The sequence below is a fragment of the Aythya marila genome (assembly GCF_965140915.1).
Source record: "Aythya marila genome assembly, chromosome: 3".
Classification (NCBI taxonomy): Eukaryota; Metazoa; Chordata; class Aves; order Anseriformes; family Anatidae; genus Aythya; species Aythya marila.
The window spans coordinates 119,629,302-119,646,671 of NC_139044.1; the positions used below are offsets into that span (position 1 = coordinate 119,629,302).

The following is a 17,370-nucleotide window of genomic DNA, read 5'->3' on the forward strand; positions in this document are numbered from 1 at the left end:
AACACGTCCAGGTCCCTCTGTGGCAGCACGACCCCTGGTTTATCAGCCACTCCTGAGTTTGGTCATCTGCAGACCGAGGGGATGCTGCTGCATCATCCGGATTGCTAATGAAGATGCTCAACAAGACTGGACCTAGTACTGAGCCCCGGGTTATCCACCTCATTACTGGCCTCAAGCTGGACTTTGTGCCGCTGATCACCACCCTCTGGCCCAGGCTGTTCAGGCAATTTTCACCCCACCTCACCGTCTGCACATACAGCCCATACGTTCACAGCTTCTCTATGAGAATCTCATGGGAGATGGCAGCAAAGGCCTTACCAAAATCCAGAAGGACAACACCTGCTGCTCCCTCCCCTATCCATCAGACCAGTCGTTTTGCCATAGAAGCTCGCCAGGTTGGCCAGGCGTGACTTCCCCTTGATGAACCCATGCTGACTGCTCCTGGCAATCAGTTTCTCCTTTACTTGCCTGGAAATAATTCCCAGGATCAGCTGCTTCTTCCCTTTCCCAGGGATGGAGATGAGGCTTACTCCCCCCGCACCCAAACAGCCCCCGTACAAAAGCAGCCCCCGTACAGGACCGGCTCCCACTCCCCTCGCAGCCCCCCCGTACAGAGCGCTCCCCGCACCCCAGCCCCGTTCCCGAGCAGCCCCCGTACGAGTGAACCAGCGCTCCCCGCGCTCCCACGGGCAGCCGGTGCCGTGCTGCCGGTGACGAGCCCCGGGCGGCGCGGGGGTGCCGGGTGCGGGCGGAGGCAGGGTCGGGGCTCCCCGCCGCCCCCGCCGGTGTCCCGGTCCCTGCCGCCCGGCGGCGTTTGTGCGGGAGGAGCGGGGCGGGCGCTCCCCCCCCGCAGCTCCCGGTGCCCCGGGCGTCCCGAGACTTTGGTAACTCCAAGGGGAGCGCGCGTTCACTGGCGGCTGGCGGCCCCCGTGCCGCGGGAACCCCCGCCCCGCCCGGCGGGATGAGCACCGCCGCGCACACGGCTCCCGCCAGCAGCCGCTCCCGACGCGAGCCCTGCGGGGGCCGCCCCGGCCCCGGCCCCGGCCCCGGCCCCGGCCCCGGCCCCAGCTCCGCGGCTCCGGGTCGGGAGCGAGCGCGGGGCCCCCCCGCCGGCTCGGCGCGCGCCGAGGGAGGGGCGGGGCGGGGGCGGGACGGGGGGCGGGGCCTGCCGGCGGCTCCATTCTGCCCTGCCACGCTCGGGGGGCGGGGCCTCGTGGGGGGGGCTCGTCGGGGGGCGGGGCCTCGTCGGGGGGCGGGGCCTGTGCCGTCCCGGCGCGCTGCCCGCGGTGCTGCCCGCGCCCCGCCATGGAGCCCCCGGCCCCGTCCGGCAGCGAGAGCGCCCGCCTGGTCAGACCGCGAGGCGGCCGCGCCGACGGCAGCCTGCGCCTCAAGAGGTACCGCCGGCACCCCGGCACCGGCACCTCCATCACCCCCGCCACCCCATCACCCCCGGCACCGGCGCCCCCATCACCGGTGTCCCCATCACCGGTGCCCCCATCACCGGTGTCCCCGCCGCTGCCGACGCCTCCGGCACCCCCGGTACCCCAGCCCGCAATGCCGCCGGCACCGGCACGACCGGCACGACCGGCGCCCCCGGCACCCCCGGCACAGCCGCCCCCTCCGCCCCCCGCTAGCGCCACCTCCCAGTGCCCCCGGCACCCCCGGCTCCATCGCCCCCGCACCCCCCCCGCATCACCCTCCGCATCCGCAGCCCTCGATCCCCCGACACCCGCTCCCCCCTCACCCCGGGCACCTCCGTCATCCCCCGCGTCTCCATCACCCCCGGCCCCCCGAGCCCCCGGCTTCCTCGGCACCGTAGCCCCCGACCCCGGCACCCCCCGACGTCGCCACCCCCCGCGCTCCCGGGATCCGCAAGCCCCCGGCCCGTCCGGCGCCCCCCGCCCCCGCGCCCTCATCCATCCGGCTGTCACCGGCACCTCCGCAGCCCCCGGCCGGCCCCCAGCCAGCACCGGCATCGCCGCCCAGCCCGCGGCGGCATCCTCAGCCCCTCAGACCTGCACGCGTCCCCTCCCCGGTACCGTCGCCTCCTTCCAACCGGAACCATCCCCCCCACCTGTGCGCCATCCCCGCGGGTGTCCAGCCGACACCGGCGCCCGGTTGCCACCCCCGCACCGATGCTCGTCCGTCCATCGTCCCCCGTACCTGCACCCGCGCCCCGTCCCCCCTCTGCCCTCACGGGTGCCCCGCGCATCAGCGCTTTGAGCCCTGTCCCCGGCACCCCGTGTACCCCCCGCCCCGCACCGACGGCCGCCCGGCCCGTCCGTCACGGCCCTGCACCGGCAGCGACACCTCGAGCCCCCCGGCCCCGGCCCCGGGATGGAACCGCCGTCCCCCGCCGCCCCCGTCCAGCCTTCCCCCGGCCCGACGCGGGCAGCCCCGGCCGTGCGGGGACGGGGCGGGGGCGGACCGGCCCCCGGGCACCACCCGGCCCCGCCGGCAGCCCCGCGCCGCCCTCCGCCGAGGCGCTCGAGTGCCCCGTGCCCTCCCGGAGCCCCCGTCCTTCGTCCCGGTTTCTCGGCGCGTTGGTGCACGGAGCCCCGGGGCGAGGGCGCAGCCCCCGGGGGCCGCCTCCGCCGGCTTCGCTACCGGCTGCGGCGGGGCCGGCCCCGAGACCGGGCACCGGAGGGACGCGTGCCCCGCAGGGGACGGGGGCGCCGGGAGCCCCCTCCCGGGCACGGCTCTGACCCCCTTCCCCCCCAGGCTGTTCGCAGGCTCCCGGGACGCCCCGGCACCGCTGCGCCCCGGGGAGGGCGGGCAGGACGCGGCCCCGGAGCCGGGGGGGGCCCCGCAGTGCCCCTGCAGCCCGGCCCCCCCCGGCCCCGACCCCGGCCCGGAGAGGCTCCAGGCCCGGCGGCAGCTGAGCATCGCCTGCACCGTGTGCTGCGTCTTCATGGTTGGAGAGGTGATAGGTAACGGGGGGACGGGGCCGGGACGGGGCCGGAACGGGGCTGGGACGGGGCTGGACGGGGCCGGGACACCCCCTGGGCCCTGGCCACCAGCTGTGCCATCCTGCAGGCGGGTACCTGGCACACAGCCTGGCCATCATGACGGACGCAGCCCACCTGCTGACGGACGTGGGCAGCATGTCCGTGAGCCTCTTCTCGCTTTGGGTCTCCACCCGCCCGCCCACCAAGACCATGAGTTTTGGCTGGCACCGCTCAGGTGAGGCGGGGGGCTCAGCACCGGGGGAGCCCCGTGGCTGGGGCAGGCGCTGATGGCCCCCACCCCGCAGAGACGCTGGGTGCGCTGGCCTCCGTCCTCTCCATCTGGGTTGTCACCGGGGCTCTCGTCTACCTGGCGGCTGCACGCATCATCAGCAACGACTACGAGATCGAGGCACGAGCCATGCTGGCCACGTCTGCCAGCGCCGTGGGTGTCAACCTGGTGTATGTCCCACGCACCCTCATCCCTACCTCCTCTGGCCCCACACAGCCCTGGCCTGAGCCCTGCCCCATGCGTGCACCTGGTGGCCCAAGCCCCCAGCCCCAGCCCCCAGCCCCAGCCCCCAGCCTTCCTCCCCCCAGTGCTGCCTCCTCCTACTCCCTGACCCCACTCCCCACTCCCCGCCCCACATACATCCCCTGCCCCCCCCAGCAGCATTTCCCCTCAGCCCTGCCCTCATGCCCCAGTCCCAAATCTCCCAAATTCCCATCCTGCCCTGAACCCCCGCACGGTGGCTGCGCTCTCCCTGCTGAGCCCTGGCTGTGCTCTCTCCCCCACCCCGGTCGGGTCAGCGGGGCCTCTCGCTCCCTGCCCAGCCCTGAGCCCGCTCTGCTCCCCGCAGCATGGCATACATCCTGCACCAGGCCCCCGCCATCCACGGCCACGGCGCGGGGGGCTACGAGCAGCTGGAGAGCGCGGGGGGCTGCCTGCCCGGCCATGCCCCCCTGCCTGGCAGCACCAGCGTCCGTGCAGCCTTCGTCCACGTGGTGGGTGACCTGCTGCAGAGCATTGGTGTCCTGGTGGCCGCCACCATCATCTACTTCAAGGTGCGTGGTCCCCGCGTGGGCTGGGCTCCCGTCCTCCACCAGGCACTGGGGGGCACTGGGGGGCACTGGGTCCCCAGGGGTCCCAGCCCAGCTTGCTGGCACTTCCTGCCCGCAGCCTCACGCAGCCCCTGCTCTTTGCAGCCCCAGTGCAAGATCGCAGACCCCATCAGTACCCTCTTCTTCTCGGTCTTTGTCCTTGGCTCCACCCTCACTATCCTCAGAGACGTCTTCAGAGTGCTCATGGAAGGTGAGGGGGGGACAGGGAAGGGGCTGCAGGGGCTGCTCGGGGAGCACAGAGCAGCCCACCCCACAGCAACCTCTGCTCCCTACCCAGCCCACCCCCAGACCCTTCTCAGCCACATGGGGAGCAGCTGCCTCACCCCAGAGGCACTGTGCCGCAGCCTGGTCCCAGACTGGGGGTGTCCCCACTCCCAGCTGCCCCCCAGGCCCCAGTAACCCTGACCCCAGCTGGGGAATAGGGCTGGGGCCAGCCCCTCCCTGACTGGCCCCGCTGGCAGGGGCACCGCGGGGCATCAAGTTCGACGCAGTGAAGGAGGTGCTGCTGGCAGTGAGCGGGGTGAGGGGCACCCACGACCTGCACATCTGGGCGCTGACGCTGAGCCACCCCATGGTGTCCGTGCACGTGGCCGTGGGTGAGTGCCCTGCGCTGGCTCGCGCAGCCCCAGGGGCTGGGCTGGGGGCCGTGGGGCTGATCGTGGGTCCCTGCCACCTCCAGACGCCAGCGCCAACCCCGAGACGGTGCTGCGGGAAGCCACCAGCCAGCTGCAGAGCAAATTCGGCTTCGTGTCATGTACGGTGCAGGTGGAGCGGTACCAGGAGGAGGCGTTGGGCTGCCCGCACTGCCAGGACCCCCGGGCCTGAGCCCTTTGCCCACTGTGGGATGGGGGCACCGTAGGGCGGGTGCAGTGCCTGGAGTCCTGCCCCGGTGCTGCCCTGTGTCCACCACCTCCATAGACCCCACGGGCCCCAGCCCTGCTCAGCGTGGGGCACAGCACCCGGCCCTTGCAGCACAGCGCTGCGGTGCCCCTGGGAGCCTCCAGTGCTGCTCTGCAATGCCAGGGGCCAAACCCGGCACAGCCCTGGGCACGGGGACCATGCGCCAGGCAGGAGCAGTGCCCCAGGCCCAGTGCCCAGGGGCCTGTGCTTGCTGCTGTGCTGGGGGCTGCCTGTCCCCTCCCTCTCCGCTGCATCCACACTGGGATGGAGCTCGCCCCGAGCTCTGGGTGGTTTTGCTCCCAGCTGTGAGGCCCAGGCGGGGGCTGGGTGCTGCCGTGCCTTGGCCTGACCCATTCCCACCTTCGTGAGTCTGTCTGGTGCACCTGTGGCGTGTCTGTGTCTCATTGTGCAAGGACTCCAGCGGGTGGCTGCACAGCTCGTGGCCACCAATAAATGTGTCAGAGCAGCCGAGGCATCCGCACGGAGGGGAGCGGGGAGGGCTCTGACAGCGCCACGCCCCAGGCCTCCCCCCACGCTAGCACCACCAGCACCCCGTACAAAACAAACCACATTTACTGCACCGCTGAGAACACAGGCTCAATGTGAGCGATTCCAGAGCTCCCGGCGCTGCTGCAAGCCACATCTGCCCCACGCAGGGCAAGGCCAGCCCGGTCCCCCCCACCAGGACCCGCACTGTGGGGTCTGCCAGCAACGGGAGGGGGGCAGGCGAGCGCAAGCACAGCCCCACATGCGTCTCCGTAGCTCTTCCCCTGCATCAGACCCTGAGACCCGCAGCTCAAGCCATAGACACGACCCCAGTCCCACTGCCCTCCCCGCACCAGCTCAAACCAAAGAGCGCAGAAAGGACCCATCTGGGCCCAGAGCACGAGGACGAGCGTCCTGAGCATCCTGGGTGACAGCCAGGAGCAACCATCCCTCCCCAGGGCAGGCCCCGGGTAAGAAGCACCAAGAGGGGCACGCAGCCCCTGGCACCCAGCAGCGCAGACGCCGGAGCTGCTGCTGTGGATGAACGCAGGCAGTGGCAGCGAGGGGCCCCCCGCTACTCGGCTGGCAGGGGGGAGGCTGCGGCGGGGCCGGGGCTGCAGGGCTCAGCCCCGTACAGCGAGCTGAAGCGGGCACGGCACTGCGGCAGCAGCTGTTGGTCTGTGCCACACGCCAGCCCCGCCACGCAGTGCGCCCGCACGATGCCAGCCTGCCCGCCGGACAGCAGCCAGCCCTGCGAGTCCAGGTTGGGGCTGAAGCGCACCTGCGGGAGGAGAAGGGGGTCAGGAGGGACGGGGCCGAGGCACCAGGACCCCGGCCCCCAGGGGCAGCACGTGGCAGCCTCTGCTCTCCCGGAGTGCTGATGGCTCGGAGCAGCCACCTCACCTTGTGCAGGGACTCCAGCTGCAGGCGGTCGAGGCTCAGCTCTGCCTTCACCTCCTGCGAGTGCATCCTGCGCATGGGCTCCCGGCTCGAGAAGTTCTTGAAGCTGCGCTGTGAAAGGGCAGCACAGTGAGGGGCAGCACGCACAGGAGCTGCAGGCAGGGCTTGGCCAGGGGACTGAGCCTGCCACAAAGGGCAGCACTGCCACGGGGCAGCACAAACCACCCCCCCGGGGAGTGATTGGAGCAGGGAGGTCCCCCTCAGCCATGCCCTGCTCCAGGGCTGTCAGCTTGGATGCTCCCCATCCCTGGGGCCCTGGGCGTGCAGCCTTTTCCTGAGACCCCTCACAAAGGGCTCCAAGGACAGCCTGGCACGGCAAGTACAGGCCCAGGCAGGCTGCAAGCCCCAGGCTCCTTCCCAGTGCTGGGGGACCCAAATTGCTGCCTTGTACCCAGCACACCCAGAGCTTCATCCTGCCCTGGGCTTGTGTCCTCAGCCCTGCTCAGGACCAGGCACAGGGGGCTGCACAGGGCTCACTGCTGGGGCTGCCCAGCCAGGCAGACCCTGCTGTGAGGCCCGGGCTCCCTGGGCGCAGAGCAGAGCATCCCCTTGCTCTCTGGGGGGGCTGCTGAAGTCAGGCTGTGCTGGGTGAAGGGCTGCCGTGCGATCTGTGCCACTTCCCCATGCACTGCTGTCCCCACACACACAGCCACAGCCCAGCTGACTGGGCTCTCCCCCTGCCCCATGCCCCGAGGCCACCACCAGTCCTGCTCCTGGTCGGGAGCACTCCATCCTCTGCCCTCGTACCAGGTCCGTGTCCCGAAACCGAATGTAGGCCTTGGCCACCATCTCGCTGTAGAGCCTGGTCTTCGGCAGTGCCTGCTCACCATTCTCTGGTCCTGTGGGGCCGCAGGGCAGCAGATCAGCTTTGTAGACTGGCTGTGGGGGAGATGTAGCTGAGGGCAGGGCAGCGGGTCTGTCCGTGCCCCTCAGGTGGCCGCAGCACCAGGGACAGCACCGGGGCTGCAGGAACCTTGCCACAAGGACAGGGGACAGAGAGGGGACAGAGGGGACAGGCCTTCCCCACGCACAAGCCCGTCCCCGAATGTCCTGATGCCTGTGCCCAGACGTAGGACCCCTGGCAAGTGCCGGGTGTCAGCACCCACCCAGCAGCCCAGCAACACTGCCCAGCCCAGCTCGGTGCACACGCAGGCACTGCTCAGACAACACAACGGCCACTTACAAATCTGCGGTCCGACGAGCGCTTGACGTTGAGGGGGTTGATGGCCAGGTCAGGCAGCACCGCAGCCACCAGCTCACCGGTGATGTCTCCAGCAGCCACCGTGTTCAGCCAGTCCGAGCCAGAAATGCTCTGCAGGAGGAGACGGGGCTAGGGCACAGGGCCTGCGGCAGGCCCCTGACCCCCACACGGCTCTGATGCCTCTTACCCACACAGTCCCCTTGCGAGGGGCCACAAAATAAGCCTTGAAGCCCAGGTACCCGGCGTCAATGTAGTGGATCCCACAGAGACCGTAACTGCAACAGAAAGGAAGGGATGAGGGGACAGCTCTGAGCTGCCACCCCGAAGGAGCGGGAGCCCCGCAGCCCAGGTGCAAGCCACATCCCCAGGGCTGGGAGCCATTCCCAGCCCTGCCCAAGGGCACTGTCCCCCCCTTGCTAGCCTGGCTTGTGCCCAGAGACAGATGCCCTCAGCTGCACCACCACCACGGCTGCGATGCAATGCTCCGTGAGCAGAGCTCGCCCTCACATTCCCAGGCAGGGAGGGACCAGAGGGGACCTCGCGCTGGGGACAGACAGAGGTGAGAGCAGATCCCAGCTGCAGAGCAGGCACTGTGATGGCCCCAGCACTCACGAGGCATAGCAGTTGTCCTGGGCCACGGTAACCCCGTTGTAGGGCAGCAGCCAGGCCACCTCGGTGCTGAGGAACCGCTTGATGCTGTTGATGGGCTCGTAGAGCCGCCGCAGGTCCCAGAACTTGATCTTCCTGTCATTCCCTGCCGTGACCAGGAAGTTGCTGAGAACCAGGAGAAAGGCAGCACTGAGACCCCAGAGCAGAGCTCTGCCTTGTCCCCGCTCCTGCAGCACAGCTCCCACGGGAGCAGTGCAGCCACCCCTCACCCCAGGAACCCCAATCCAGCCTCAGTGCCTTGGAGGGCCAAGTGCCACCAGCGCTGAGTCTGCTGGAACCCATCTTGGCACAGCAGCCTCATTGGCAGGAGAGAGCCTGCTCCGTCAGGAAGCACTCGCTCCCAGCACCAGCTTCCCAGCCCTCACCTGTTGGCTTTGCACCACTCGATGCTCCGCACAGCGTGGTCGTGGGCTAGGAAGCTCTGGAAAGGGTAGAGCTTGAGGGAGCCGTCGGGCTGGCACACACGCTGCAGCAGGGACTTGGTGAGCAGGTTCCAGATGGCCACGGTGCCTGCAGGGCGCACACAGGACAGCTGCCCCGCTTCTGCCCCAGCACAGGGGAGCGACTGGGCACAGGGCAGAGGATGCACAGCACCACACTGGGGGACCTGAGGCAGTGCGGAGCAGGAGCACGAAGCTTGTGGTGTGACTGCCTGCTGCAGGGCAAGAGCTGCGCCTTGAAGGCTCTGCCATGGGACACAGCCTACCCTGAGCAAGAGGGGAACTCACCATCATAAAAACCAGCCGCAAGGTGGTGGTGGGGCTTGGACGGCATCCAGGAGAGGCTGAAGCATTGGCCACTTTCTGATGGGCTCCCCGCCTGGATAGAGCCCACCTGGAGCGTGGTGGTACACTGCACCTGGAGGCAAAAAGACAAGCGTAAGCCACAGCCCTGTGCTGTCACCACCTGTCCCAAGAGCCAGGGCCACGCAGGTTTGGGAGCACAGCTCTAAGGCTGCTGCCCCAAACACGCTGGGGCCAGCGAGCTCCGCAGGCTTCCTGATGCCCTCCCCAGCTCCCCACCAGCCCCAGGCAGGAGGCTCACTGGGTGTCAGCCCCAACAGGGGAGCACAGCAGCAGCAGACACTGACCTTGCAGATAACGTGCTTGGGGAGGGACCCATCTAGAAGAGAGCAGAGGAAGGTCAGGACAGCCACCGGCTGGAGCTGCTCACAGCCTCAAGTCTGGCCTGGTGCTCCCAGGTCCCTGGCCGGGGCTCCCGTCCCTGTCCTGCCCACTCCTGCACCCAGACAACATGCGTGCACAACAAGATGCCCGCAGGACCCCTGGTGCTGGTTCTGCCCACAGGAGCATCCCTGACAGTGCTGGGCAAGGAGGAGTCCCACCTCCAGAGGGGGGCTGCCCTCTGCACGCAGCAGAGAACCAGGCACGTCTGCATCTCAGAGCGAGGCAGCCACAGGCAGAGGTGGTGCCGTGCAGATACAGGAGAGCCATGCGCCTTCTCTGGCACTGCAAACACACCAGGGCACAGCGCAGAGAGGAGCCCCGGGCTGGGTGTGCAGTGGAAGCACTGGGGCAGGCACATGGGGGACCCAGCAGAGCCGTGCTGAGCCGGGAGCCACAGCACACTGCAGCCTGGCAGCGATCCCGCAGCTGCAAATCCCCACCAGCACCCCGACGCGACCGCGCGGCGCAAGGACAGTCCGTGCTGCCGCAGCCTGGCTGATGCGACACGACAGGACCCAGCTGGTCCACGGGAGCTGTGCAGGCTGGGGAAGGATCCGCGCCTGCTGCTGCAAGCTCCCCACGCAGGGGCTGCGGCAGCCAGCGCAAACCGTCCGGAACCAGCGGCCTGGGAGGGGGCTGGGAGAGGCAGCACCAGCAAACGGCGCAGGCGGCGGCGCCGCACGCTGCTGGGGGCTGGCAGGCACGCGCCGGTGCAGGGAGCCCATTTCCCACTGTCAGCAGCGAACGTATGGGCTGTCAGCCACGGCTGAGCGACCACGAGCGGCACGCACAGGTCATCAATCTCGCTCAGCACCCAGCAGATGAGGCTATTACAAGCACCATTAGGCAGTGCCAGACGGGAGCGCAGAGCCCCGGATCCCCACGACAAACGGCCGGGTGGGAAGGCGCAGCTCTGCCCCAGCAGGACGTGCTCCCCCCACCACCCCCTGCAGCAGGCAGGAAGGCTCAGAACACAGGGGTGCAGCCGTGCCCTGCAGTGATGCTGCTGAGTGCCCCCACAGCCCCCAGTCTGCAGCACCCGGGTGTGCTGTGACCCCCAGACAACAGCAGCCACCCCCCGTCCTCTCCCCTCCCCTCTCCCACCAGGCCCCATCCCGCAGCGCTGCCCCATCCCCACCCCGCTCACCACCCCGCTGCCTGCACGGCTCCCCGCAGGGCTGGGCACAGCCCCGCGGTGTCAGCGCCCCGCTCACCCCCCAGCACGGCACACACACCCCCCACACACCCTGTGCCGGGGGTGGGCAGGCCCCGGGCTCACGCGCTGCCCCCCCAGCACGCAGCGACGAGGAGCAGGGTGCCACAGCTCTTCCTACCTTTTACCTGGGTTCTCTGGCAGCTCTGCAGGGCGCCGGGGTGCGGGAGGGCGTACAGCACCACGCTGCCGTCCGAGAAGGCCACAGCCAGGAGGCCCAGCCGGCTCATCTGAGGGTGCTGCAGAAACACGCGCGGGCCCTCAGCCTCCCTTTTGCTGTTGTCAAAGGGGCGAGGGCCCCCTGCGCTATCCTGCCTGGCCAAGGCAAGGCTTTGGCAGGGACGAGGAATTCAGAGTCAGCAGGACAAAGCCAAAGGCAGCCCGAGGGCTGGCACGGCCTCTCCCACCGCACACCCACCTTCCTGGAGGTGCTGGGCGGCTCCCAGGCACCGCTGGGGCAGAACTTCATGTCCCAGACGCAGCCGTGGTCGGTAGCAACAGCGTAGGCCAGCCCAGCTTTGTCGGCAGAGCTGCAGGCATGGGTTGAACGGTGAAAAACAGCGGAGCTGGTGCCCAGCAGCTCCAGCACACAGCAGAAGCAAAGCTGGCTGCCAGCACCGCCCTGCGAGGCTCAGCCTCTGGGAGAGGACGAACCACCAGGCAGCAGGCTGCCACCAGCCCCACCACCAGGGTTCAAGGGGCCCACGCCTGCCCCTCTTCCCTTTCGGGGCCATCCCCAGGCTGGACTCACCCCTCCTGCTGCAGCGTGCCCAGGCTCCAGAGCTGCAGCAGCGCCGGGCCCCTGTGGAGCCCCGCCACGCTGTGCGTCTCATCCATGCTCTTGTGACAGTACAGGCACACGTACTGGGGGGCCGCCGAGCCCTCCGGGGTCGGGCACCACTCCATCGCCCACACGGGGCCGCCCACAAAGAACGACACGTCCCGTCGCTCCTCGTGGGGCTGCAGGGAGTTGAACCTGCCGGCAGGAGGGCAGGTCAGGCTGCTGGGCAGGAGCAGCACCACCACGGGACAAGGCACGGCAGCACCCAGCCGGCGCAGAGCCCCGACACAGGGCTGGACACGGCAGGATCCCAGAGCACGCAGTGGCCGTGCAGCCCGGGGACTGGGGGGCACCGTAACGCCTCCCAGCACCCCGGAGCAGCCCCTCCACCAACCTGTTCAGCCTGTACAAGGCACCGTTGTCTTCAATGCCCTCCCGCTGGATAGTGAAGAGGGGAGACTTCTCCTCCACTGGCAGGTACGGGGCAGCTTCGCTGGGGAAGCAGAGGAGTGTGAGAGGACGCCTGCAGCCATCCCACCCCCCACACAGCACAGCACGCTGCTGCTGGCCTCCCTGGGGCACTCGGACTCCTTGGTCAAAGCCACAAGTCCCCCAGAGCCCGTGAGAAGGTGCCATCTGCTCTACTAGGACCTGGCCCTAAGAGGGGGAGGCGGGAGCACAGCCCTTAAGGCCAATCCTCCCCTCCCCACCCCAGCCTGCTCCCCACCGTGCCAGGACTATCCCAGGATGCAGCCCGATGCAGGCAGCACCTGTGCCACGCGTCCCTTCTGTGCCACGCGTCCCTTCTGCCCCCTTGCCCTCCCTGCGCCACTGATGGTACCTTTCGGAGAGACACGTCCACTTGTGCACCAGAGGGATCCAGTCAGGGAACTCCCACCGCGAGTACTTCTGCTCCCGCCTGCAGCGGATGTAACGGGCATCACCACCCTGCTCCCCAGCAGCACCGCGGGGCTCGTGCCCTGCTGTGTCCTGGCCACAGCACACCCCTGCCCTGCTGAGGGCCCCCAGCTCCATCCAGACCCCACACAGCCCCACGCACGGCCCCAGGCAGGGGCTGCACAGCGGTGGGGACGAGATGAGGCTGAGGTGAGCGGGTTCCCATGCTGTCCCCAGCAGGTGCCAGCAGCACACTGGTGCTCCTGATAGGAGCCCTCCGTCCTCGCACCTATGGCAACCACTACGGACACCACTGCCCGCCGCAGCCAGCCCAGCCCCCCACCCAGCACTGCACCCCCCGGCCCTGCACTCACAGGCTGCAGGTGATGCTGGAGCACTTCTCCACCGGGACCATGACGGAGTTGGGGAAGCCGTTGGGAGCAAGGCCTCGGCACTGGGGCTTGGATCTCTGGGCACAAGAGCAGACTCAGCACAGGACCTGGCCAGAGGACCCCACCCGGGCCGCCCCAGCCTCCCCAAACCTTCCCGCGAGCCCCTGGGGGCCGAGCCTGCCCAAAAGGCACTGACACAGCGCACAGGCACAGGGCTTTCTCCCAGTCTCCACAGCAGCCGTCACCCAACACCGTGTCGCTCTGTGCTAAAGGCACAAAATCCTACAGGGCAGCCTCCAGGACCCTGCCTTAACCTGCCATCAGCTTCAGCAGCAGCCTGGCACCCCGCACGCTCCCCCAGGAGCACAGCTCCCTGTCCCCACCCAGGCTCTCGGCTGCCTTTGCCTGCAGTTAAGCCCGAGGAGCTCACGCCTGCACTTACACCATATGCGAACCGTGCCAGCCCTGACAGAACCCTGCTTTGGGGCTGACCTGCCTCAAATAGACAGGGTGGGTGGGCAGGGGTACGTGCACACATGACACACACCAGGCAGCAGCTCAAACGCCGTGTCATTTATGGCATGCCAAAGGTAAGAATCAGTCAAGGCAAAGACCCTGCCCTTACCCCTGCAGATGACGTCCTCGTGCTGTGCCGCCGATGTGGCTCCAGCTCCGACTCTGACGCCTCGCTGAGCGCAGCATCGCTGCCTTCCTCCTCCTCGGCCTGCAGCAACACCTCCTTTGAGGGCACAAAGTCAGTGTCTTGTGCGGGATCATCGCTGTCAGTCTCCTCCTCCTTTTTCCTCCGACGCTTCTTCTGGACACGCTCAGGCTCTGGCTCTTGGGCACCCTCGTTGGGAGCTGGGGGCTGGTACGCAGATGTCAGCTCCTCCGCCAGCTCCTGGAGGTAAAGCAATGCCCTGGAACAGCGAAGGCATCGCCCAGCAGTGAACACAGGGAGCTGCACTCAGCCCTGCCAGCTCTCTAGCACTGTCTGGACTCCAGCACTGCCCAGTCAGGCTGCACCAGCACCTGCCCGGATGGCACGGCCAGCACCCAGGCCCTCCCCAGCCTCCCCAGGCCCTCCGGGAGCAGCTGGGAAGGCATCCAGCATGCAGAGTCGTGCCTGGCCTGCTGCCAGCCAGAAGGTGAGGCAGCCGGAGAGCTTTCTGCGAGCTCAGCAGAGGAGTTCCTGCGGGGACACGCTGCCGCAGCAGGTGCTGGGCGCCCCTCAGCACGGGGTGAGGGGTCGGGCACCGCAGCTCCCAGCTCTGCCCCGCAGACCCAGGCGGCTCAGGGGGTGCCTGCGCTGCCCGACCGGCCTTCAGAGGCCCCGCTGAGCAGCGTGTGGCTGCCACATGGATGAGCCTCCCCCCGGCTCTGCCAGGAACCACCTCTGCACTGCCACAGGCGGCCCCCTGCTGTCACACAACGCGCGCTCAGCCGCAGCCCTGGCTGCTGTCCACACCCCGCTGCTGAGCCCCGGGACCTTCTCCTACAGCAGGAGCTGGTTCCGTGGGAAACCCGTTTGAAGCCCGTTTGTTCCATAGGGAACCAGTTTGTCGCAGGATGTAGGACAAACGCTTCAGGAGCGGCACTGAGGTGCCTCAGACGAGGAGGGGCCTCACGGAGCCCTGAGCCCGCAGCCCCGAGAGCCTCCCTCTCCTCCCGTTCCCTTCCCGTTCCCCGCCCGGCCCCGGCCCCGCTCACACTCTGGCTGCCCGCCTCTTGGGGCGCCGGCCGGGGGCGGCCTCCAGGCCCTCGGCGGCCTCGCTGCCGTCCAGCGCCTTCTGCACGCAGAGCGGCTCCGGGGCCGGGCACGGCAGGTCCCGGGACAGCTGCAGCACCAGCAGCTCCGCCTTGGACTTGCGGCCCCGCTTCCTGGGCGCGGCGGCCACGGGCCCGTTCCCCGCGCCCCTCGAGGTCTCGCCGCTGCCGTCGGGGCCGTCGGGGCCGGCGTCGCTCCGGGCCTCGGCCGCGGCCGCCCCCTCCCCGCCGCCTGGCGACGGCTCCAAGGCCGGGTCCCCTGCGGAACGGCACGGCCGGGTCAGCACCGGGCCGCGGGACAGCGCCGCCGCCCCCCGGAGGGCCCCGAGCTCACCCGCGCGGCCCCGGCCGCGGCCCCGGCTCCGCCCGGCGGCCGCCGCTCCCCGTCCCGGCCGGCCCCGGCGGCTCCGGTCCCGGCAGCGCGGCCCGCGGGCGGCCCCGCCCGGCCCCGCGGCCCCGGCCCCGGCCCCGCGGGACGCCATGCGCCGAGCTCCGGGAGCGCCTCAGGCCGGCGCCTCCCGCATGGCCCCGGCCCGGGCCGCGCCGCCGCCACCCGCCCCGCGCGGCGCCGGGCCCGGAACCCGCAACATGGCGGCGGGCGGCGCGCGGAGATGGCGTCACCGGGCCGGCGGCACCGCCCGGACACGTGCGGCCCCCGGCACGTGACGGGGAGCAAAGCGGGGCGGGGCGGGGCGGGGCGCGGGCGGCTGCCCCGAGCGCAGGTCCTAGCGCCCCGGACGGGACTTGCTGAACCGTCCCCTCGTTCCTCTCCCTGAACGAGGGGGACCCCGGCCCGGGAGGGGCAGATGCGGGGGGCTGTGGGCGGCAGCGCGGTCCCTGCCGCCGATCCCGCAGCGTCTCCTCTCCCCGCAGACGACCCCGACGACCTGATCGTGCTCCGCAAGGGGCAGGCCCAGCTGGGCGGCTGGTCAGAGAACAAGTCCTTGCGCCTCCTCAACCTGGTCTACGACGTGACACCGCCCGACCTGGTGGATCTGGTCATCACAGACCTGGGCATGATCCCCTGCACCTCGGTGCCCGTCGTCCTGCGCGTCAAGAACGTGGATCAGCAGTAGGGGCGGCAGCACGGACCCTAATAAAGCAGGCCCCGTGTTAACGCTGCGTCTGACCTCTGTGGTGCGGCAGAAGCCGCGTCGCCCCGCGTCATCCCGGGCTCGGCTCGGCACTGTCCTGGGGCATGCGGTCCTTCTGCCCAGCTCAGCCTTGCCCCTCTCCTCCTCCCGCGCCAGGCTGCGGCCGGGAAGGGCCTTCCCCGTCCCCGTTGTCCAACAAAAAGTTCGGATTTGTCACCCGGCGTGGGGTGAGCCGATCCACGCGCTGGGTCGAGATGCTGCTGCGAGTGCGAGACCCTCCGATTTCGGCGCGGGGAAGCAAGTGATCGACTCAATACGAGTGGTGACACAAGCTTCAACTTTATTGCGCAGATACCCGTGTATTTATGCACACAGCTATAATTATGCCTACTGGCCACTATCCTACTGGCTAAGCCTAAAAGTGTCGCAAAAAAAATACTGTTTCTCCTACTTGCGGTTACAGCCCATAAGCTACTCCCTTACCTTCCCGGGCCTCAGATCCACCTGTTTCTCTCTCTCTCAGGGACAGACTGCTCCTTGCATATTTTCACCAGAATGCTTCTCATCCGGCCTACTCCGTGGCTGTAAGCTCTGTATTTTCTTTGCCTCGCTTGTACAATTCCTCTAGGGACGCGTGCCCTTGCTCTTTGAGCCATTCTTCGACAATTCCCCCTTTTTCTTTTTGTACAAGTGCCGTGGTTTAACCCGGCCGGCAGCTAAACACCACGCAGCCGTTCGCTCACCCTCCCCCCTCCCTCTCTGGGACGGGGGAGAGAAATAAAAAGTGAAGCCCGTGAGTTGTGATAAAGACAGTTTAATAAGACAGGAAAGTAACAATAACAATAATAACAATAACAACAATAACAATAATAGTACAATGATGATAATAGTACTACTACTAATAATAATGTGTACAAACAAGTGATGCACAATGCAATTGCTCACCACCCGCTGACCGATGCCCAACCTATCCCCGAGCAGCTGGCCCCCCACCCCAGCTAGCCACCCCTATATATTGTTTAGCATGACCCCAGATGGGATGGAATACCCCTTTGGCCACTTTGGGTCACCTGTCCTGGGTCTGTCCCCTCCCAGCTCCTGTTGCACCCCCAGCCTGCCTGTTGGCAGGACAGAGCAAGAAGCTGAGACATCCTTGGCTTGGTGTAAGCGCTGCTCTGCAACAATTAAAACATCGGGGTGCTATCAGCACTCTTCTCATCCTAAGCCAAAACACAGCATTCTACCAGCTACTAGGAAGAAAATTCGCTCTGTTCTAACTGAAACCAGGACAAAGAGCAAGGCCCCATTCGTCATTTTTGTCACCCCTTTCATAATACAACTAAAAGCTATTTTGACAACAACGATTATCAGCAGTACAATAAGCAGCAATCTCAAACCCTGGGGGATACAAGCCAAGGGGAAAGGTCGCCAAACAGGGATTTCAACCAGGTATCAAACGGGTTAGCATTCCCTCGTATTCCATGCACACGTTCTTTTAGCCAATCCAACCTTTTATGGATCGACTCGCTGTGATCTGACAAATTAAAAGAGCACGTTCCTTCAAAGTCCTCACAACCTTGGGCCAGCAGCAAAAAGTCAGTGGCTGCCCGATTCTGCAACACCGAGTGTCGGAGACTGTCCTGTCCGTATCATCCACCACTGGAGAGAGGATGGCGGTAGTTGCGTTGAACCGTTTCACTGTCCAGCACGCCAACTTTTCTATTGTGTCAGCGCCCGCGCGGCTGCCAGCCCTGGT

General features: G+C 67.8%; 2 protein-coding genes across 5 annotated transcripts; one reads left to right on the forward strand and one right to left on the reverse strand.

Annotated features, from left to right (window-relative positions):
• Nucleotides 1–1,305: 1,305 nt before the first annotated feature.
• On the forward strand, nt 1,306–5,002 carry SLC30A3 (solute carrier family 30 member 3; the record flags this gene model as incomplete). Its single annotated transcript, XM_082755997.1, has 8 exons — nt 1,306–1,394; nt 2,722–2,930; nt 3,037–3,183; nt 3,254–3,407; nt 3,806–4,010; nt 4,152–4,257; nt 4,529–4,663; nt 4,747–5,002. The coding sequence occupies 8 exons, from the start codon at nt 1,306–1,308 to the stop codon at nt 4,890–4,892; spliced, it is 1,191 nt and encodes a 396-aa protein (XP_082612123.1). The 3' UTR covers nt 4,893–5,002.
• A 520-nt stretch (nt 5,003–5,522) lies between these two features.
• Nucleotides 5,523–15,124, reverse strand: GTF3C2 (general transcription factor IIIC subunit 2). Of its 4 annotated transcripts, XM_082756716.1 has the most exons (18): nt 14,855–15,122; nt 14,464–14,779; nt 13,379–13,673; nt 12,736–12,830; nt 12,306–12,383; nt 11,859–11,957; nt 11,435–11,659; nt 11,102–11,213; nt 10,805–10,922; nt 9,374–9,405; nt 9,012–9,141; nt 8,649–8,793; nt 8,227–8,388; nt 7,802–7,889; nt 7,597–7,725; nt 7,161–7,292; nt 6,357–6,464; nt 5,523–6,234 (listed from the first exon to the last, which is right to left on the reverse strand). In XM_082756716.1, exons 1-18 carry the CDS (start codon nt 15,000–15,002, stop codon nt 6,028–6,030), a joined length of 2,619 nt encoding a protein of 872 aa, XP_082612842.1. In that variant the 5' UTR covers nt 15,003–15,122; the 3' UTR covers nt 5,523–6,027. The 4 variants fall into 4 exon arrangements, with proteins under 4 accessions (XP_082612842.1, XP_082612841.1, XP_082612844.1 ...); XM_082756715.1 differs by having other exon boundaries at nt 14,464–15,123; XM_082756718.1 differs by having other exon boundaries at nt 6,098–6,234; nt 7,161–7,252; nt 14,464–15,124.
• Between the last annotated feature and the right edge of the window lie 2,246 nt (nt 15,125–17,370).

Bases quoted from the DNA above. Each gene is read 5' to 3' on its own strand.
- GTF3C2 (XM_082756715.1), bottom strand. From the start codon at position 15,002: ATGGCGTCCCGCGGGGCCGGGGCCGGGGCCGCGGGGCCGGGCGGGGCC. The intron at 11,958-12,305 runs GTACCATCAGTG...CTGCTTCCCCAG, and splicing joins TGGACGTGTCTCTCCGAAAG to CGAAGCTGCCCCGTACCTGC. The intron at 9,406-10,804 runs GTAGGAAGAGCT...GCTCTCTTCTAG, and splicing joins CCAGAGAACCCAGGTAAAAG to ATGGGTCCCTCCCCAAGCAC.